The following is a 22,195-nucleotide window of genomic DNA, read 5'->3' as shown; positions in this document are numbered from 1 at the left end:
GGGCTATGTAAAGTCATTGGTCTATGCGGATAAGCCACGAACCCTTGACCATTTGGAAGACAACATTCGCCATGTTATTTTTGACTTTGACTTGTCCCATACACTTAGGTGTCTTGAGGGACCAATAAAGATTATTATTATTATTATTATTGCCGATATACGGCCACAAATGTTGGAAAAAGTAATCGAAAATTGGACGTCCAGATTGGACTACATCCGAGCCAGCCGTGGCGGTCATATGCCAGAAATCATATTTAAAATGTAATGCCACAAGATTATCTTGCGGATAAATAAAATTCATGTCAATCGAATAATCCATCGTTGTTTTATTGCAATTTAAAGTTCTATATCTCTAAAAAAACATCCTTTATATATTTATATGCCTTTACATGTTATTTAACTACAAATTTCTATGAAATCAGTATCTTTCTTTCTATTCTACTAGATGATCAACTAACGCAGCAACCTAGTTATTAAGAGATTCAGTTCGGTATTCGAATGAATAATTATATTATAATTATTACAAAGGTACTTTAGGAAAGGAACCGTACAATAATGAGAAACGACATGTGATACTTTGCCAAATTTTGTCGAATTAATGAACAGAACCAACCATAACGTCCAGGGTAGAAGTTTTTGGTTGTTGCCACCCTTGCAACATTAAGAACTAACTTTCACTGTTATTTATTAGTTTATCTAGCGCCACGAAATGTTTTGGCAAGCAACTCTTGATACTTGGACTTGAAAGAATGGTCACCTCCCTTTTTCAAGTATTGTTAACAGAACCCATTTTGTGATAAAAATTTTAAATTGAGAATAGACAAAATCTTGATATACTAAACTCTTATGGAAATAGGCAAGACTAACAAGGTGTGTTCAGTCATCTACGTTAACGATCAATCAATTCATATGATGGTATAAAATTCCCATGTGGGAACTTTAAAAAAAATTTTTTTTTTCAATGGTTAGGTATGGAAAATTTGAGGCAAATTTATCGTTCAGAAAATTTTCGGGTGAGTGTGAAATTTGGCTAATTGGGGATCATTTATCCTAACACCGCTTACCGATTGTTCGTAGACCTCCCAGTTCAAGAACATTTTAAACTCAAAATTTTGAAAAAAAACGAAAAAATGAATTTCTACACAATAATCGTTATATCTTCTAAATTATTGGTCACAGCCCCATCAAATAAAAGCGTTTTTCATAAATCGAGCTGTGATCTAAAACATATTGAGGTTTCAAGTCCGTATCTCGCCGCAAGAAGAGTTGACAGCCTCGAGGATATTATCAAAAAATTTTTTGAAAATTTCAGTTTACACCCTATAATTTCTGAAATGATGGACTAAACGCTGAATGCAAACATTTTCGTCATCTACGTTAACGAATCGATTGATATGATGGTATAAAATTCCTATGTGGGAACTTTCAAAACAATTTTTTTTTCAAGGGTTAGGTATCAAAAAAAATTCCTTTGCTTATTTACTTGCTAAAAGAATAATATAATAAATATAGAAATTTATCCACAGAATAAACATTTATTAAACACGAAATTTATAACTGAAATATATGTAATGCAAACTACTTATACTTCTGGACTTGCCAATATATCAACCATGATTCTGAAAAAAAATCATAATTTAATACTCTTACAAACCATATTTATCAAAAAATCTCTATACAGAGATTATTGTATGATTAATAAGAAAATAATAGATGGGAACCACCGCCTGAGGCTATTTTCAGTAATGGAAGGAATTCTGTAATTTATTGAAAAAACTTACTTCAGAAATTTGTCGGTATTGGCTGGCAACATTAATCCAGGTTGTGTTAACCGAAACAAAATGTAGTGTTCAAGATGAGCTCTCAGTTGTTCGATAATACTTGAAGTGTTCTTATCACAGGTGAACCTCAGTTTGTTAACATTGATGTAATTATCATGCATAGTCTTTTCAATTCGAAACTTATCTCCAAAAAATATCACAGGTAAAGGGGAACATACTGTGACATCAAATACCATATCCAGATTAGTTTTTAACTTGTTATAGTATGCAAGTAAAGGACATGAAAAGAATCTGTCGCATGACAGAATCGATTTCTTATGAAGAACGACCTTAGTATCATCCAATGTTTTGAACAACACTTTTGGCTGTCCTGATATTGTACTGTAACAAAAAGTGAATTCATAACAATAATTTTAATGGCAACAATAATAAATATAGCAAGTATATGTGATCAGAGAATTAACTGAAAAATCCTGAATATATAAAACAGACTTTTGCTCGGAATAGATATAAATTTGATAATGAATATCACACTTGTTTTATAACAGGCCAATTGAAAAGTCCCCGGTCTACCAGAGTAAAACACATTTTTTTGGCAAAAATCGATTTCATTAATCAACATAGTTGCCTTCGAGGGCGATACAGCGATTATAGCGATCTTCCAACTTTTCGATACCATTTTCGTAGTACAATTTGTCTCTCGCTTCAAAATAGGCCTCAGTTTCGGCAACTACTTATTCATTGGCGCTGAATATCTTTCCAGCGAGCATTCTTTTGAGGTCTGAGAACAGAAAAAAGTCGCTGCAGGCCAGATCTGGCCAATACGGTGGATGCAGAAGCAATTCCAAGCCCAATTCATGCAATTTTGCCATTGTTTTCATTGATTTGTGACACGGCGCATTGTCTTGATGGAACAGCACCTTTTTATTCTTCAAATGGTTCTGTTTTTAACGATTTAATACTTTAAACGATCCCATAACGCTATATAATAATCGCTGTTGATGGTCTGGCTCTCTTGGAAGTAATCAATGAATATTGCGCATTATAGCATCCCAGAATACTGATGCCATAACCTTGCCCGCTGACTGTTGTGTTTTTCCTCGCTTTGGATTCGGTTCATCGTGTGCAGTCCACTCAGCTGACTGTCAGCTTCAAACACTGCTCAGAATCATTAACACGTTGTTGCTTTTGATCGATTGTGAGCTCGCGCGACACCTATTTTGCACACAGCTTTCTCATGTACAAATATTCGTGAATGATATTATGTACATGTTCAGATGATATCTTCACAATGTATGCTATCTTGATCAACTTCATTTTGCAGTCATTCAAAATTATTTTGTGAACTTTTTTTGATTTTTTCGTTGATGACAGCCTCTTTTGGGCGTCCACTGCGTTTGCCATCCACGTTTAAGCTTAGCATACCAATCAATGATGGTTGATTTTCCTGGTGCAGAGCCTGGAAACTCTTCATCAAGCCAAGATTTTGCTTCAACTGTATTTTTTCCCTTCAAAAAGCAATATTTTATCAGCACACGAAATTCTTTTTTTCCATCTTTATTCAAATAACAAAAGTTGCTACACTTATAACGCAATATCTCACAAACTAATGGTCGGACTGCTGTCAAATTTTGACACGTATCGTTTGAAGGTTGGTTCTATCTAAAAATCATATCATATGGATTCAATACTAGCACTGCCATCTGTGCATCAGACCGGGGACTTTTCAATTGGCCTAATAAATCGAAGTCTTTGAAAGATATATATGAATGCACCCGATACATCGACTAATTCGCAATAAACATATCTGATAGTGATATTGGTGTTAAACCAAGGAATCTTTATTCATTCTACTAATACGATCCAGTTAAAGTTACAAACCTGTTAATAATTTTAACGTCCATTCTAGGTTTCCCATTGCAGAAACAAAATTGGGACCTGTACAGAAAAAGCTGAACACTCTGTAGCCGAAAATATTTTCATTACCAGGTGTTCAAACAAATAAGTAACTGTAAAAAGTTGCTTTCTATTTCTTCCAGCGCGTTACTGTTGAAAAACCCGGTATATGTATGCATATACTCGATCTTAAAAAAACAGTGTAAGAGGTAATAAAAACTCACCAGGCAAGAAGTAGATTTGGATATAGACCTGCAGAAACAATTGATTTCACCAACTCAATATTTGTAGAATTAGTATTTAACTCTTTAAAGTTTGAATCAGTTGTTTGCACAAGTTCCAACGACAGTAGATTTTCCATAAATTCAACCTTCAATTTTTTTAGCATATCCAGAACGGTGGAATTAATATTATATTTTTCGCAATATTGCTGTCTTGTTCTTTTATCAAATTTCTGATAGAGGAAAACTGCCTTATGCAACAATAAGTGATCGCTTTTAATGCCTTCAGCAAACTCGATTATCCTTGGATCAAGTTCACGCGACTGGTTATTTCTTCTCAAAACTAGATTGAAAGGACTTTTGTAATCCAAACATACAGAAATATTCATTATAGGTTCCAAACAATTGAAGAATACTCCAAGTAACAACATTTTTCCAAGTTGGGGAGCGATTGGAAGCTTCGCCAAGTAGAATCCCAAAGGCGTCAAGCTTTCTTCTTCATCCAAAGCACCGAGCGCATTCAATAATTTCAAAGATGCTGCAACCGTAGTACTATCTGGATGATCGATCATTTTATTGAAAAAACTTGTAACCTTCCCCAGCTGAAGGAATTTCATCTGCAACATTAAACTTTCCAGCCTGCACCTCAATATCTCTGGCCGCTGAAACTCGTAGAAATTTTCAAACCGCGCTTTAGTGTAGAGATGAAAACATTTTCCTTCTCTCAAACGACCGGCTCTACCTTTTCTTTGAATAGCATTAGCTTTTGAGATGAATCTCGGTTGTAAATTTTCAGTGTTCGTCTTAGGATCGTATACCTTTATTTTTGCCCATCCTGAATCTATAACATACACCACGTCATCAATTGTGATAGATGTTTCTGCAATGTTTGTTGAAATTATTATTTTTCGTACTCCAGGTGGTGATGGTTCGAATACTCTTATTTGATTTTCCATTTCTATTTCGGAATGCAAGGCTACAACAAAGAAATCGTCTTCAGGTAAATCATAGAAACGGTTAAATAATTTGTTTATATCATCGTAGCCAGTAACAAAAATTAATATAGAGCCTTCTCTTTCATTTCGACTGATATCCACTGCCAGTTTAAAGATTAAATCAATGTTTAGCTCTTCACTATGTGGTTTCTTAAGTTCTCTACACACTGCATATGGATAACGGCCTTCTAATACATCACTTATATAAGGCTTGACTTTAGTCTGAAATATCATAGTGTTTCGTTCCATACTCTCTGTTCTTGAAGCACTAGATGGAAAAAAATAATTCAATCTATTTAAAATATCTTCCAAATAATAGTCCTCGACATGATGAGAGAGACCCTTGATTTCTACATGACAGCACTTATCAAAATATTCCTTGAATTGCTTCTCATTCAAAGTTGCACTCATAAGTATTACTTTCAGATCTGTTCTCTTCACTATAAGTTGTTTCACCAAGGTGAGTAGAAAATCTGAGTGTATATCTCTTTCGTGAATTTCATCAATTATCAAATGTGAAATAGTGTTGAGTGATGGGTCAGATTCCATCAGTCTTATGATGATACCAGTTGTAACAAAAAGAATAGAACCATATTTACGGGGAAGGATCCTGAAAAAAATTTAGGTTTTTAGTGGGAAACTAACTGGTAATGCTTAAAGAATCTATGGGCGAGAAAGGCCCCAGAACCCAATGAAATAATCAAATGTGGAAAAGCACTGCTCAAAGAACTAACAAAACTCTTCAACAGAATGATCAAAGAATAGCTATAAAACCAAGGATAAAATATATATATTTCATTTGAGTTATTCACCTATCCAAACGAATTTGATAACCAACACTTATCCCTAGATCTTCTCCTCTTTCTGCAGCCACTCTTTCAGCAACAGAAATGGCACTTATTCTCCTAGGCTGGGTACAGATTATTTTACACAGAGATCCCTGATAAGAACTGATGTATTCATCAAGCAAAAACTGAGGGACTTGAGTAGTTTTGCCACAGCCTGTCTCTCCACTTATAAGAACTACTTGATTGCTCTTCACCATATTAACTATTTGGTTTCTTTTTTCAAATGATGGCAATCTTTTACGTTTTTCATACATCGCTAAAAACTCTCGATCTTCATATCGTTTATTATATGTGGAAAATAATTCATGATCTATATCAGATTTCCTTTCTAATTTTTCTAAAAAGAAATCCTGTTTCTGGTCCAATGTAATCGTACGTTTTTCAAGAAAATGGACTTTAAACAAGGAATTAACCATCCTCTCATATGGAACATCCTCTATAGGTGGAAGATGCTTCAATAAATTATTGATTTCAATTAGCTTTGCTGGAGATATTTGAATTTTTCCAATCTGAAATAGATTTGTAATATTGATAACGAGAACAATAGCAATAAAAGTTATCAATCTCTTGCTGATAAAACATTAATGAATCATTTTAAAAGCATTAAAGGCTTAATTTAATTCAATATGTTATTACTCATATTATTATTACGATTAAGATAAGGTATTGCAGACTTACTGAATTTCTTTCCATAGATGATGCCAGCATTGAGGAACGTACAAATATATGGAAAGAATAATCTTCTGCTCTTGTTTTGGCATTTCCTGCGTTTTGAAATACTTTGGGCAGTTTGAAATCTGAATGGCGATCATTATCCTCAAAAAATAACATAATATATATTAATACACACATGTTATAATAATAATAATAGAAATTTATTCTCAAAATCACATCAAATATGTATAGAGAACACGTCAAAAACAAAAGAAAATTCTATTTCACTAGAATATTACAACATTAACAAAAGAAGCAATGCAACGTTTAGATCTCATGTTGCAAGGAATTCTTGAACAGTATAGAGTTCAATATCTATAAGCAACCTATTCAATTTGGATTTAAAGATGTGAAATATATCAATAGCTTGTAGTTCTTTAGGTATTTTATTGAAAAATGTGATGCACATGTATTCGACATTCCTTTCAGTGAGTGTAAGAGATGTAATGTAATGTAATGGAAGTCTACGTCTGGTACTATTTGTATTTTCGTGTTGTTTGAAATATTCATGTCTTTTTTGGTGGAAAAATAAAAGGCATCTAAAGATGTGAAGGCCTGCTAAAGTTATTATTCCTGAACAAACCTCTGCATGATTGTCTATATGGTAATCCAAAAATGATTCTTAACTTTTGCATTAAAAAGATCCGCTCAATACCAGAACAACCTCCCCAAGCAATTATTCCATAATTCAAATGTGATTGAAAGTTGGCGAAATAAAGAACTTTCATCACACTTTGATCAACTTGTTGAGATAACACCCGAAATGAATATATGACCGATGTTAATTTTTGTTTGAGGCTTGTTAGATGTTCACCCCAGTTCAGAAAATTATATATGTATATGCACTTCTCTCCATAAAATAAATAAATAAATTCAATGTTATAATTACTTGATAGCTTTGGTGCTGTATCTTCCTTTTCCATTTATACATTTTGAGAGATATTCAGGCAATATTAGATTAACTTCGTAGAAAATGCAATTACTTTGAAATATATCTCACAAAGTCTTCTATGTGAAGATAACCAAAATTATTTTATTTTTTCAAAACTGCTTCATACGATTTTAGATACACGATTGAAATTTACGCTATACTAGAATAACAGAGTTCCACTCCAACTCTGACAGTCCGACCGCACTCTTCGATACAGAATTAGGGGAATACCCTAATCTGACCACAGATCCTTCTTTGCCCATAGAATATAAAAATCAATAGTCAAAGAATCCATGACAGAGAACCTTTGTTTGTTGTATATCTTTATGGTCCATGATGTAAGCCTTATAACATTTATATCTTGATATGCTATTTCGAAGAACGAAGAACAGATTTGTTATGTGAGGAAAGCTGAGCATTCAGTTTCCCTTTTTGTTATATACAGGTATTCCTTAATGATATGCTAATATTTGAGGAAGCGATTCTTGGGCCTTTTTAAGGAAAACATAATGCATATGCCGAAAACGTGACAACTTTTTAGATACAGGATGGTAAATTTTCCAGTAATTTTTTTTTCATAACCGAAATAATGCTATTAAACATATTTCTATGAAATTTTGTACACGTTTTATTGCACATACGTTCATATGAAGTATTTTTAAATGGTCCCAAGATTCGCCTCTTAAATATTAGCATATCATTAAGAACACGCTATATATATATTTGTGTTTATTGATTACAAAATTATTATACTGAAAAAGGAATAAGAGCGCAAAAAAGATAAGGATTAGAAGAAAAATCATAAAAACGTTTATTTAAAAAATTTATTTTTTCTATGCAATGAAATAGATCATAAGTTATTTGAGGTATACTTGTTCACATTCACGAGAAATACTGATTTTTGTGCTGGACAAGTCAGAATATACAGTTCAGAACTAGTCTGTTTTAAGACATCCAATTGTCAGGCTATATATGAAAGCACAAGATATCCATCTTGGTTCACATAAGTACCCTGAATTAAACCATTTGGTTCAATATAATTACTCCATTCGTTGCTATTATAGGGATAATTGCTCATTCCGTTGCCTTTCAAAACTTCTATTATTGTTCTGAAAAATAAAAATATGGTAAAACACTTATCATAATGATTAACAATAAAGGCACAAGAGATATCTTTATGTATTTCACAAACACACTCAGCAAGAGTACTTTGAAATAAGGATCTATCACTCATGAATCTACAAAGGAGTTAATATCTGTGTTAAGAATTGAATGATCTTTGAAACCCTTTAAATTCCCCCAGCTGAGATGAGGAGTTCGTTTTAAAGATCGTTCGATTCTCATCCCCAATATTAACTCCATTGATAAAACTCAAGGATATCCCTGAAAAAAAAATTGGACACTCACTTGAACAGCGTTGATGCTTCATTGCGTTTTCTCAAATCGACAACATTTGGATGAGATATTTGATATTCTAGAAAATTATTGAGTTTGTTTTTTAGCGCTTTAATAACACCAGATGAACCTTGTGTGCACCTGAATTTCAGTGAATTGATTGTGATAAATTGCTGACCCCTTTCTGTGAGTTGATCAAAATTATCTCCAAAAAATATCAAATGTAACGGATCTACAGGAGTTGCATCATGAATATACATGCTTTTACTCTTCACCAGATTATAATAAACCAACAAAGGAAAGGGTAAATTTTGTTTGGCTAGTATGGATTTGGGGTGAAATTCTACTCTCTTGCCATTGAGAAGATGCAGAGCAGAAATAGGCCTCCTGCCTTGTGCGCCTTGTGCACTGAAAATGAAAATATATAAATAAAATATCAATTATAGAATAAATATAAAAAACATAATCTCATTTCTATATAATAGTATATTCTAAAATTTTTATTATTAGACGATATTTTCTCTATTTCAGTCAAGTTTTGTGAAGTATTGTCGAAATTCAATTAAAAATTCAGATTATACATCCTAGTGACTTTTGTATTATATCTTAGCAGTTGGTGTGAGTGTTACGGAAATTGACACATTACGGAATTTGAATCATATGTTTTGAATTTTGAAATAATTTACAATTACTCATTAAATTCGTGAATTATGTCCGACAAAATCAATTTAACACCACCAGAATTAAGAGAAATTGCGAATAATGTTGCAAATATTTTTTGTAAAATATTGTCGATATTCAATGAAAAATTCAGATTATACATCCTAGTGACATTTGTATTGTATCTTGGCAGTTGGCGTGACTGTTACGAAAATTGACAGATTATGGAATTTCAATTTGAATCGTACGTTTCGAATTTTGAAATAATTTATAATTACGCATTAAATTCGTGAATTATATGTGACGAAATCGATTCAACACCACCAGAATCAAGAGAAATTTCGAATGAAATTGTAAATCATTTCACTATATCCAAATTATATTATATTGACAATTTGACGTGTGTTGAAATTTGATAGGATCGGAAGTCAGTGTAGACAACCACAAAACGAAAAATATAACTGAAAACGATGCTGTAATGAGTTCATTACACCACCGTTTTTAGAACTGTAATGAACTCATTACGATACTGAAATAGAGAAAGTATCTTATAGTGTATTCATAAGGTACGAAATTACATCATATCTAGTGAGATTTTGGTACCAACCAAAACCTACTTGTTACTGCTTGAAGTGTTCACGATGTTGCCGATTTGTAATTCAAATTCAATATTTTCAAAATTGGTTTGGTTAGGTAACTCGAATAATATAACAATACCATGTTATTCCAGTTTTTGGAAATTAAAAGCAAAATTCAAAGATTTAGAATACTTCAACAACCAATTTTTGATGTTGATTTTATAGTGAAACTTAGACATCTACAGACTGGCAAGATTGTTGTGAAACGTTTTACTATGTCATTTCACCGCTAAGATGAATATATATATTTTTTTATTTATTGAAATCGATACAATAGTTGTAGATTAGACACCTTTCTTCTTGAATGATTGATTTTGTTTATGTTTGGTTAACGGTCAGTTTATTAAAACAAAAACCACTTCTTAAAACAACGGCAATAGTTTAGATTTTATTCTAATTGTACATCTAACATGAATAGAGGAAAATAACAATAATAAAATTGAAAATGAAATTACAGCTAACAATAAAAGGCTAAAATTGAAGAAAAAAAAACCGATAAAAGGACACAACCTATCCTTTCCTAAAAATACATTTAATGAAAGTGTTGATTCCACACCTAAACAATGTGATAGATTTTATCCTTTTTGTTGTTTTTTCTTAATTTTAGGCTTTCACTGTTAGCTGTAATTTCGTTTTCAATTTTGTTATTGTAATGTGGTAATTTTTCCCCCATTTTATTTTTGATGTAGTACAATTTTCTTTATTTCATTTCAAAGCCCTGAAGAAGATTTTAGAATAAAATTGGAACATGTCAGCGTTGTTTTAAGAAGTGGTTTTTATTTCTACAAGGTGCGGCACGGAGGGCGGACGTTTTTCAGATGGGCATAACTTTCCCCCACTGAGGACGAGAGAAGTGGGGAAGGTGCCGTTAGACTCGTGTGTTCCTAGCATTTATTTATTTTTTATTTTATTTGCGCTGTATCGCAAACTCGCATCATTGGCCCTTACTTCTTCGAAGACGTTAAAGGTCGTGCTGTTACCGTGAACTCAGAGCGGTACGTCGAAATGATCAACAACTTCTTTATCCCCGAATTACGACGGCAACGTGTTCCAATCCGACGTGTGTGGTTCCAACAGGATGGGGCGACCGCCCACACAGCCAGAGCATCAATGGACGTTATTCGCCCTCTCTTCCCTGGTCGCCTTATTTCCAGGTTTGGCGATGTTCATTGGCCTCCCCGGTCCCCAGATTTATCCATATGCGATTTTTTCTTATGGGGACACCTCAAGGCTAGAGTATACGAGACCAAGCCCCGAACTCTGGACGAATTGAAAAGGGCTATTCGCGTGGAAGTTGCCCAAGTTGAGAGAGCGATGTTGGAGAGAGTCTACGCGAACTTCCAAGAGCGCCTCCAGCACTGCATCACCGATTTCGGCCACCACATGCCTGATGTGATTTTCCACACTTGACTGTCTCAAATGCTATTTCCTTGAGAATCTGATTCCGTCAATAAATGTGTTTTTGAGTAAAAATTAACGCTTTTATTATTTTTTTAAAACCATCCATCCTCCGTGCCGCACCCTGTATAAACTTACCTTCAACCTATCAACAAAATCAATCATACTTGAGTACCATTTTGTTTCTGAAGATGATAACACTGACAACAAACTTCATATACTATAGTTCTTACTCATAGCTTGATTGTTTTGAAAAAGTAAGTAATGGTTTAATAAGTTTTTCGGTCAAAACTGCGGTAATCATCTTCAGAGATTTATTGGTCATAGATTGTAACTCGACTATGGATTACACCACTGCTAAAGAGCCAAAAATTTCTAACTATATAAATATGGATTTAACGTCTGTATATATTAATATATTAAATTAATCTACAACTGTTACTTTTCTGGGTACTACGTTGATATCATGTATGCCTATATTAGAAATAAAGCCATATTAATAATATTATTAATCTCACGGCATTCAGACAATCTTCCAATTCTGGAAAAAGTACCTCCTCCTCGTCACGGAGAATCTACAATTGCCTCGATAGCTCAGTGGCTAGAGCAACGAACTAGTGATTCGGAGGTTGCGGGTTCGAGTCCCGCTCGGGGAGGTAATTTTCCAGAATTGAAAAATTGTCTGAATGCCGTGAGATTAATTTAATATATTTCTAACTATGTAGAACAGTCTAGCCTCTAGCCCTATAAACGTTCATTGAAAAATCAAGATGATATACCTTCTTATTACTATATTCGGATACAATCCTGCACATATAACGGCTCTAATGAGATCAATGTTTTTCGAATTACAATTGCATTGCTTACAATTGGGCTTCGTATTTGGAACAAAACCTAGCTCTTCAAGGTTCTGCATGAACTCCTGCTTCAATTGGCAGAGTTGTTTCATCGTGCCCCAACTTAAAAAGAATTCCCAACAAAAAGCTTTCTGTTCACGTTCATGATCATTCAAGATTTCGAAATCTTTGATTAAATTATGCATAAAAATATGATCGCTGGTGCACCTGTCAGCCAATTCTCTCCTTTTTTTATCAGCCTCTTTTTCTCTACCAACGGGAAGAACAAATGGATCTCTGTAGTCCAAGACGACCGCGATGTTCAATATAGGCTCCAAGCAGTTGAAGAGTGCACCAAACAACAGCATCTTTCCGATCTGTGGAGACAGAGGTAGTTTAGCTAGGTGATATCCCAGCGGTGTTAACGATTCATTATCATCTAATGCTTCTAAACGTTTCAATAATTCTAAAGAGGTAGATACTACGCTTGGATCAGGCGAATTCATCAGTTTGGCGAAGAAATCTTCTATTTTCCCCAACTGAAGGATTTTGGCAGTGAGAATAACATTCTCCAGTCTTATTCTAAGTATTTCAGGTAACGTGTAGGTTTCTAACATTTCGTATCTTGCTTTACTTATAAGGTGAAAACAGACACCTGGTTTCACTCTTCCAGCTCTTCCTTTCCTCTGACTTGCATTTGCTTTTGACACCCATTTACATTCCAACGATTCCGAATTACTGTACTTATCGTAGGATTTCACTTTCATCATGCCACAATCTATAACGAACACAACATCGTCTATGGTAATCGAAGTTTCTGCAATGTTTGTGGATATAATGATTTTTCTTACACCATAAGGAGGCTTGTGGAACACTTCTTTTTGTTGAATAGTGGGCATTTGAGAGTGAAGCGGTATAACTAAGTATTTCCATGATGGGAAGTCATCAGACGTTGTTATGAGTTTATGAAGCGCAGAAATCTCCGCAAAACCAGGTAGAAAGATGAGCACTGCACCATTATCTTCCTCCTGTCAAACGAAAAACAATATCATCAATAAAATTTCAATTTAAAGTGAAGGCATTATTATTATTTGAACTGGGGTCGTTTTGGTTCGGTAAGCCTTGCGAGAACTGCGACCATGCAGATCTTTTGTTCTCTACCCTACTCATTCATAGAAACTCATCGTCAATGACGTTAATAAAACTGACAACCTCCTTAGTGAAGTCATTGGTATTCTGCCACAGGTTCAAAATTCAAAAACGAGTCACGAAGTGGCTAGTTTTTGAATGAATGAGTATTAGAATGAACCCTATCTGAACAATTTTTTTTCTCTAATTCCCTGTGTTTATTGAAATTAATGGCATATTTCCATAAATATCATTTAGTGATTTTAGCAGTGAAAAATGTTAGTTGGTAGAACTGTTTCTGTATCACAAATTTGACAGCTAATAGATAAATCAACGACGAGAGAGTTCTGAGTACCAATATACAGGGTGTTTCCTAAACATGCGGCAAAAATTCAGGGGGTTGTTCCTTGGACTATTTTAAGCATGTTTTGTCCTTGGATGATTTTTGAAAAACCTCTTTGTTTCGAAGATACAGGGCGAACAACATTTTTCATATTTTTAAAATTAATAATAGTTTAAATAAAAATGCGTACCGCACTGTGTTTACTAAGTAGGTACAATTTATTTTTAAATTTGTTTAACAACATTCCAATTACTAAAAACGGCCAGTTTTTTGACTAAAAATTGATAAGTGCAGATGGTAAAGGAATACAGATTAAACACGGTTTTCATTGCTGGGTGTAACTTAATAAGAAATGATCCTGGTGTTTTTGAAAGGGTTCGGCAGTCAATGAGGAGAAGATTGGATGCTTGTATGCTGGCTAGAGGTGGTCATTTTCAACAGTTTTTGTAGGTTGAGTTGAATTTTCATGTAATTTTTCATAATAAAATGTTATTATCTGAAATTTTGTTTCCCCTATATCTTCGAAACAAATAGGTTTTTCAAAAATCATCAAAGGACAAAATATTCTTAGAATAGTCCAAGGAACAACCCCCTGAATTTTTGCCGCATGTTCAGGAAACACCCTGTATAATAATGAAATATAAATTTGAAATCACTGTGAAACTGAGATATACCCGCACAAATTTGTTCTACAAGGTGAACATATTTGCCACAGGATTAGGGAAAAAAAATTTCCGCAATATCTTGAATACGTCAATCATAAATTTGACGTTAAATGAATCGATAGCTTAGAGTAATAAACATAGAGGGAGTATACGCAATTTTTACATGTCCCCAACATGGTTAGAATATGTTGTCGGATTGTGATATATTTTCGAACCCACAATTTTACTATATCGATATATACATTAGTGTACATTATATTGAATGAAATATACTTATTTGTGTGATTCCCGATTAAATATACAAATTTGAATATTTGTAATCCGATATTTTTCCTAATTGTCGAATTTATAATGATCAGAATATTCATTTTTTTTCTGTATTTACCTGCTGAAATCCAAGGTTGGCAACTTTGCTCTTTTAGTGTCATCGGTTGTTTCATGTCATTTGGCGCGCTTGAAGTTTGTTTTCTGAATAAATATTTAGGTATTCATTTCAATATATTTTGAGTTAATATGAAACGTTGATTCATTATGAGACATAAGAAGTGCCTTCTTTGTGGAGAAACTCGCGAATTTAGTGAAATATCGGATCACTGATAAGTTTTCATTTTCATTTTCACGTCGTTTGGCGCGATTGAAGTTTGTTTTCTGAATATCTGATATATTTAGGTATTAATTTCGATATATTTTGAGTTAATATGAATCGTTGATCCACTATAGGACATAAGAAGAGCGTTTTTGTGGAGAAACTCGCGAATTGAGTGAAATATTGTAATCACTGATATGTTTTCATTTCCGCGCGCTTCATGTCAAATTTGATAGTTCATGTTGGGGACAAAATTTGCTTACTGAAAATGATATATGCTTCCTCTATCTATATTTATTACTCTGAGATTGATAGCTTAGAGGTACTAAATTTTCAACATTTTCAAAATATACTTACTGAATGACAAATATACAAAAGTAGACTATAGATCAGACTCAAGTCGAGGTTCTCGCTGAGTGGACTTCTCAGTTGATCGTACACATACTGGTCGTACGCATTTTCTTCCTTCAATTTCTTTATGTGAGGTTCAATGAGAGAAATGAATTCCCTCACTTTCAGGGTTTGTCCTCGAGCCTGCCTCAAAGTAGCATATTCTTCAAAATTATACCTGGTCCTCAGCAGCACATCTTCTAAGAAGTACTCTTTGACTTGATAAGTGAAACCTGGAATATTGAGATGGGGGCAGTTGTCGAAATATTCAGAGAAAGTTTCTGCATTTAAAGTGGCACTCATTAGAATCACTCTAAGATCTTTCCTTTTCGCGATCACCTGTTTCAGCAGGGTTATCAAGAAATCGGACTGGATATCCCTCTCATGAATTTCATCTATTATAATATGCGTATATTCTGAAAGGCATGGGTCTACTTGCATTTGTCTCAACACAACTCCCGTTGTGCAGAATATCATGGAACCTCTGTTTCTGGGACTTACTCTGGAAATAGGAGTTGAGGATTATATTTTTTTTTTTCGGGATAGAACAATACAAAAAATTATTAACTTCAAACAGTAAAGCATGTGTAGATAAAATCTAAGTATTAGCAGAGGAAATGTGACTGGGGCATCATACATTTCAAAGTATGATACAAGAGCACAGATAAAACCTCAGCAAAAACTGTCTCCCCCATATAGGTGTAGTGATTGGTTAGTGTATTTGTTTACAGAATAAGCTGACATATTTATATTGAAGGGCTTTTACTTCATCCAATAAAAATTTTTCCATCCTTTCCTTTCACCAAATGTTGAGGATGTATATATTATGTATAATTAAATCTGAAAACAAAAAAGAAAAGAAACAGGAAGGACTAGTAAATGTTATAGTTTCCATTATATCCATTTAAAGTTAGCAACCTATTTTAAAAAAGAATCTGAAACTGGGAGGATAGCTTGAAAACCACCATGAAATTTATAAATTGGACAAGTATTCACCAAGTGGTCAATGGTTCCTTCTACACCAGATTCGGATGGTGGGCTTCAAATAGAATGCCATTTGAAGATTATACTATTTCAACGACCAGGACCAGTCCTAACTTGATTCAAATTACACCAAATTTTCATACGAAGATTGAAACTTGGAACTCTCTGAAGGATCAATGATGATTAGACTTCTATTTATTTATAGAAATAAATGAAAATAAAAGTTCAACAGCAAATTTTCATCTATAACATTTTGCAAGACGATTTCCATACCCTGTATATCACTGGTTCATTTTAGATAAACCGCTCAAATTAGTAACTCATTTATCATCTCTATAAATAGTTGGATTTCTATCTTTTCTCCAACTTGAGATATAGAGCACTGTTGCAGGCCCTGTATAATTCCACATACGATAGAATCGAACTCAAATAATACACATATATTCGACTACTTTATTATTCATAATTTCAGAAGAATATCCCAATCAAAGGGATTTTTAAACACCTCTTCTTCCAACCAGCGTTCATAATTTCTTTTGAAATAATCAGTCAATTCAACTTTAATTTCTGCATCTTCGGTATATTTGCCATTTTTATTATCTGTGTAACAAGCGTTGAAGAAATTGATTTTTTGTTCTAACAATTTTTCATCATCGTTATTATTCTGAAAGATCGAATTCCAGTCTTCCAGAAGTCTATGCCTAACATTCTGAAAAATTTTATTCATAACTTTTATGTTATCTTGACGCCACTTCCTCCCTAACAGTTTGGACAGAATTTTAAGCAGTTTTAAACTGTACACTTCTAAATGTTTGTTGTTCAATGATGCCAGCGAATTGAGATGCTTGTGATTCAACCCCATAAATATAACCATTCGGCAGTATTTTCCCTTCAACAGTTTATTGAGAATTCTCAAAACGTTGACACAGGTATACAAATTTCTTTGGTTCAAGGTTTTTGTGAAAATGACGAAAATGTCGCTTGCTGTCTCTATATAAGTTCTCATGAGTGGAATTGCATCACATGACACCATTTCATCGCAAATATATTCAAATTGGTAAATATGATTCAGCTTGAAATGCTTCAGAAGTAGCAACAGAATTCCACTGATTGCTTTATTCATAATTTCCATATGTTCGAACATTTGGAATTTGCCTAATACCATCAATGAAGTATAAGAAGACATAGGCAAAATTTCATCGTCTTTATCACTATACAAATTCATTATTGGCGAACAAACAGAACTCTGGAAAATTTGCAGCAAGCTTCTTACGTAAACAGCCATTTTTGGCAACATATTCTCATAAAGAGTTTCGATTTTTTCATCACGTAATTGAAAATTTTCTTGTACTTGCAATTCTGAAAGCGAAACATATAGATGTTTTTTCAGGGATTCAATACTTTCAGCAGCTATAGTTGTATTCATTTCTCGATGCTTTAGTGACATAATATGAATGTATTCATCCAAATCTTCCGTTGAAACTTTTTGAAAAAAAGGAAATTTATACATTTCTGTATTGATGTCTAATCGATTTGAATGATTATTGTTCAATCCACACCTGATTCTTTTTGCTTGCTTCTGTAAACACAGATCTTTAATATCTCCGAAGGAAATCATTATTATTTTCCAGATTAACAATAAAATTTTTTTGATGGGATATCCAGGTTTTTCTGACAAAGCAAACTCTGTCATCATATCCAATAAAATGAATAATAAGGAATCTTCTTCCTGCGCAGATAAACTTTCTTCGATGAAGATCTTAACATCTTGCCCATATTTCTCTGACTTTTTTTGAAGGAGCATTTGTCCCACAATGAGTGACACTATATTCAACAAAACACAAAGATGACTGGAATCTGGAAAGGATGCTATGTGCAGTTCTGGTTTGTCACTGTATTTTGTTGAAATTCTTTCCATATTCAGTAAATTGACAAGGATAGGAAACACACCTACCAACAAAATGTATTCATGAATCAGAAGGTTTTTCAAGAAGTGGGTGAGTATCAACCTAATTTAAATAAAAGGATTGTGTTCTCCTCAGAAAATCTATCAACTTTTTCCAGGATCATTGGAACATCCATACATCCAAGAGCGATAAAAAGAATTGCGTGAGAAGCTTTCATTCTTATATTCTCGTTAGTTGTTTCGAGTTCCTCCATTAATCTTTGGATGTATGATACTTTCTGTTCTCTGCTTAAAGTATTGAAAATACTTAGTTTTTCATCGACTACCATTTCAGTTGAACCATCACTGATATTAGTTAATTCTGCATAAGACATCAATTCACGTAATTCACTCAAGTAATCTTGAATTTCAGTGTAAGTGAAACAGCTGTAGTCATATTCAGTGACATCAGATACAGACATCTTCGTTTGATATTGAAGTACCTAAATCTTAATTGAACATTCCCAAATATTTTGCATTTTCAATATTGTTTTGAGTCATTCAGGAATTGACACTTTTGACACAACTAAGATGTATTTCTATTTCATTCTATTTCAGCCAGAACAACCATTTGAAGCTCTGTGTTTAAATAAAATTCAATACGATGACATCAGGTGCTATTTGATTATGCAACATTGTTACTTTAGTAACTTCATCACTCAGTAGGCAACTGCGTTTTGAAGAAGTTGGAGTAATTTATATGGAATTATGAAAATACCAGTCCAACAAACTACAAATTGAGTGAAAACTGAATTCATTTACACAAACTCATCAATTAAAGATTATCATCATCATTTTGCTGAAATGTTTTCAAATGTTCAAACAGTATGGTTATTCACTGATGAAGAATTCAAGGTCAAAATCAATTATGTCTGGAATGAGCATGAGACATAAAATTATAAGACTAGATTCATGATCCCACATCTTGTTTACCCAATAATTTCAACAAAATACCTTTTCAATTAAAGTGAAATTCAGAAGTCATTTGCAAAATATTGAAACCAATGTTCATGCAAAATTTTGTGTGTATCTTATTATTAAGAGATGAGAAACATTTCAGAGTGTAAATTTTTTCCAACAATTTCGATAAATTCCATTTCTCTAATTTAGTATTTGCTGTCTGATGTTTTTATGTCAGAAGATAAAAGAAAGTATATTTAAACAAATATTAACCAAACTACAAAACTAATAGGATGAATAGAAAAGTATACAAACTACCAATTTGGATATAAAAAATGGCTCACTTTTCAAGGCGTATTTGATAACCAGTGCTCCATCCTAATGCTTCTGCTCTTTCTTCTGCTACCCTTTCTGCTACAGATATAGCACTTATTCTTCTAGGTTGAGTGCACACTATCTTGCAAAGTGAACCTCTTTTCTGTTCGATGAAGTGATCTAATAAAAATTGGGGCACTTGTGTTGTTTTACCACATCCTGTCTCACCACTAATTAATACAACAGGGTGGGTTTCAACCAATTCTATTATTTTCTCCTTCATTTTATTACATGGTAGGCTACTTCGACGTTCCAACATTTCTATATATTCCTCTTCAGTTAATTTCTGTTCTAATTCTTCAAAAAGTGTTTGATCAAGATATGCATTTTGCTGTTCTACCTCCATTTTCCCAATACGATCTTCTAATTTGCCATTGATATTTTCCAAAAACTTTTTTTTGAATTCAGAATCTTCGATATTATTGTATGAATCTGAAGAACATGCTGCCTTATCAGGTAGACCTTCGAGTACTGATTTTATTTCAGATTTCTGAGCTCTTGTCAATGAAATATCACCCATCTAAGGAGTGAAAAGTTAATTAGACTAATGGATAAATTAATACTGTCCAATATATAATCTACGAATGGGCTGTTCATGATTCTTAGCGAAATCATTATTGTGAGCAATAAATCTAATATCAAGTTAGTTTGTATTGGTTCAAATCTCACCCACATATAACAATATTGATCTCTAGTAGAGTAGTGTAAATTGGAACTTTCTGTGTAGCTTTATTGGCAAATATATAAGAGTTTCCAACTTTAATGAAGTTTTGAGAAATAATAAATTCACTTACTGCATTATCAAATAATTTCTCCTCCTGAGAAGCATTTTCTAAAAATAAGGACTTCCTCAATTTCGACATTTTTGAATGCCACATTCCTATAGCTCTCCCTTTCAAATGTCTTGGTTTAGGTGGGTTTATTCCATGTTCAAGAATGTATTTTTTAGCATTCTCCAAGTATTCCTCATCATCTTCATCTCCAAAAATAGAAGACTGACGTGATTCTCGTTGAGGAAATTCCTAAAAGAAAAATTTTTGTGGTTGATTTTATATATGTTATGAATCAAATTGAGAAAAATGACTTACATTTCGACGTTTACTCATTTCAGGAAAGGACCACTGGAATTTTTACAAAGCAGTTTTTCTTTGACTTCTATCACTAGGTTGTGGGAACTAATATGCCAATTTCAGATGATGTTTGTGGAATAATCTATTGATGAGTTGATCTGATTGTTTTCTGTAAGAATTCCTTTGGTTTGGATTATTATTTGTTTATGTTTGAGGTTACACGCAGTCAGATGAACCATAGAGATGACATAGAGCATGATCATACTCTTCCAGAGGAATTTTAATTACACGGTATGATTAGTTGCACACCACTGTAGTATAAGGGGATTAGGAACATATGAATCAAAATAATTATCACATATTTTTGAAATAAAATATTGCCCAAGATTTTAAACTACTGAAACATTATTTTATATTATATTATATTTATAATTTTGAATATTTATAAAATGTTCAAGACGAAATGATTGCGCGGCAACTTAGTAGTATAATTATGAAATTTAAATATTTTACCGCTCATTTAATTTTGGGATTAGAGTTATTGAATTTTTTTTATATCGGAACGAAATACCCGGGTTCGAATGTACACTATACATGCGTCTTCCTCATGCGCAAACGTGGGTAGATTTTTTAAGAGAGAAGAAGCATTGTCACCACAGATTACTAGTTAGTCTGTGTTGTCACACCCATTGGTGGAAAATTTTCTTTATACTGAATTAAATCCATTTTCAATTTTTCTCTTCATAGAAAAGATATCCTCTATTTAAAATCTATCAATTTTATAATACTGCTGAAACGAAATTTATTTAACTTCTTACATAGTATAAGGAAAGGATAGTAAGCCAACCGCCGCGCCGTTTGACGGCAAGGAAGTATTCACTAGGGGTCACTACTGTAGTTGGATTTGGAGAAGTAACTCGATAATAGATAGCGCTGAATCATGAGCTATAGATGGCACAGAAATAATACGATAATTCATTCAGTGGCGTGGTTGAAAAGGGGTCGCATGACATTGCCAACAATTTTTATGTTATTATTGAGTATACAAATACAAATACACGCCACTGGTGTAAATGCTTATTACAGAGCAGAAAAATATCAAAATATAGAAATCTTCTGACCACTCTATTTCAAATATTTTAGTTCTTCAAAATAACACCGATTTTTTCAGAGGGCTCCACTTTACGGACCAATTTTTGACAGTAAAATTCGAGTAAAACGTGAATACAACTAGATGGCGCTCAACATCAACAAAATCGAAAAAAGCACTACACTGGCTTACTATCCTTTCCTTATACTATGCTTCTTATAATAAAAAACATAATACTCTCTAAATGGAAAACGTAAGATGGTTCTGTATATGACTAAAATAGAGTTATTCCTCGCATATATTGAATTTAATGAGTTATAATTTGTCGACTTTGAGTGAATGCGATGAAATAGCTGCATAACGCGTAAGATTTCTGAATTGTTTTTAGAGTGAACATCGTAATCGA

General features: G+C 33.2%; 3 protein-coding genes across 4 annotated transcripts; all 3 read right to left on the bottom strand.

Moving 5' to 3' along the window:
* Window positions 1–1,466: 1,466 nt before the first annotated feature.
* On the bottom strand, window positions 1,467–7,613 carry LOC123681604 (ATP-dependent DNA/RNA helicase DHX36-like). The gene is made up of 6 exons (XM_045619796.1): window positions 7,345–7,613; window positions 6,420–6,557; window positions 5,706–6,250; window positions 3,902–5,503; window positions 1,782–2,162; window positions 1,467–1,619 (listed from the first exon to the last, which is right to left on the bottom strand). Exons 1-6 carry the CDS (start codon window positions 7,384–7,386, stop codon window positions 1,583–1,585), a joined length of 2,745 nt encoding a protein of 914 aa, XP_045475752.1. The 5' UTR covers window positions 7,387–7,613; the 3' UTR covers window positions 1,467–1,582.
* Window positions 7,614–8,192: 579 nt separating this feature from the next.
* Window positions 8,193–20,953, bottom strand: LOC123681603 (ATP-dependent DNA/RNA helicase DHX36-like). 2 transcript variants are annotated; one of them, XM_045619794.1, is made up of 7 exons: window positions 20,718–20,952; window positions 20,424–20,651; window positions 19,599–20,149; window positions 15,393–15,927; window positions 12,257–13,341; window positions 8,794–9,189; window positions 8,193–8,495 (listed from the first exon to the last, which is right to left on the bottom strand). In XM_045619794.1, the coding sequence occupies exons 1-7, from the start codon at window positions 20,733–20,735 to the stop codon at window positions 8,348–8,350; spliced, it is 2,961 nt and encodes a 986-aa protein (XP_045475750.1). In that variant the 5' UTR covers window positions 20,736–20,952; the 3' UTR covers window positions 8,193–8,347. The 2 variants fall into 2 exon arrangements, with proteins under 2 accessions (XP_045475750.1, XP_045475751.1); XM_045619795.1 differs by lacking the exon at window positions 8,193–8,495 and having other exon boundaries at window positions 8,978–9,189; window positions 12,345–13,341; window positions 20,718–20,953.
* LOC123681605 (striatin-interacting protein 1-like) lies at window positions 16,757–19,592 on the bottom strand. The gene is made up of 2 exons (XM_045619797.1): window positions 18,419–19,592; window positions 16,757–18,359 (listed from the first exon to the last, which is right to left on the bottom strand). The coding sequence occupies exons 1-2, from the start codon at window positions 18,774–18,776 to the stop codon at window positions 16,870–16,872; spliced, it is 1,848 nt and encodes a 615-aa protein (XP_045475753.1). The 5' UTR covers window positions 18,777–19,592; the 3' UTR covers window positions 16,757–16,869.
* Window positions 20,954–22,195: the final 1,242 nt, after the last annotated feature.

This window comes from Harmonia axyridis, chromosome 6 (assembly GCF_914767665.1).
Source record: "Harmonia axyridis chromosome 6, icHarAxyr1.1, whole genome shotgun sequence".
In the NCBI taxonomy this organism is placed as follows: Eukaryota; Metazoa; Arthropoda; class Insecta; order Coleoptera; family Coccinellidae; genus Harmonia; species Harmonia axyridis.
The sequence above is the reverse complement of the archived record's forward strand: the minus strand, read 5'-3'. Positions and strand labels throughout refer to the sequence as shown.

Bases quoted from the DNA above. Each gene is read 5' to 3' on its own strand.
- LOC123681604 (XM_045619796.1), bottom strand. From the start codon at position 7,386: ATGTATAAATGGAAAAGGAAGATACAGCACCAAAGCTATCAA. The intron at 5,504-5,705 runs GTGAATAACTCA...AATTTTTTTCAG, and splicing joins TATCAAATTCGTTTGGATAG to GATCCTTCCCCGTAAATATG. The intron at 1,620-1,781 runs GTAAGTTTTTTC...ATTTTTTTTCAG, and splicing joins AATACCGACAAATTTCTGAA to AATCATGGTTGATATATTGG.
- LOC123681605 (XM_045619797.1), bottom strand. From the start codon at position 18,776: ATGTCTGTATCTGATGTCACTGAATATGACTACAGCTGTTTCACTTAC. The intron at 18,360-18,418 runs GTTGATACTCAC...TTTTGTTGGTAG, and splicing joins AATCCTTTTATTTAAATTAG to GTGTGTTTCCTATCCTTGTC.
- LOC123681603 (XM_045619794.1), bottom strand. The intron at 13,342-15,392 runs GTAAGTATATTT...TTCGTTTGACAG, and splicing joins TTTTGTATATTTGTCATTCA to GAGGAAGATAATGGTGCAGT. The intron at 9,190-12,256 runs GTATATCATCTT...TTTCATTTTCAG, and splicing joins CCGAATATAGTAATAAGAAG to TGCACAAGGCGCACAAGGCA.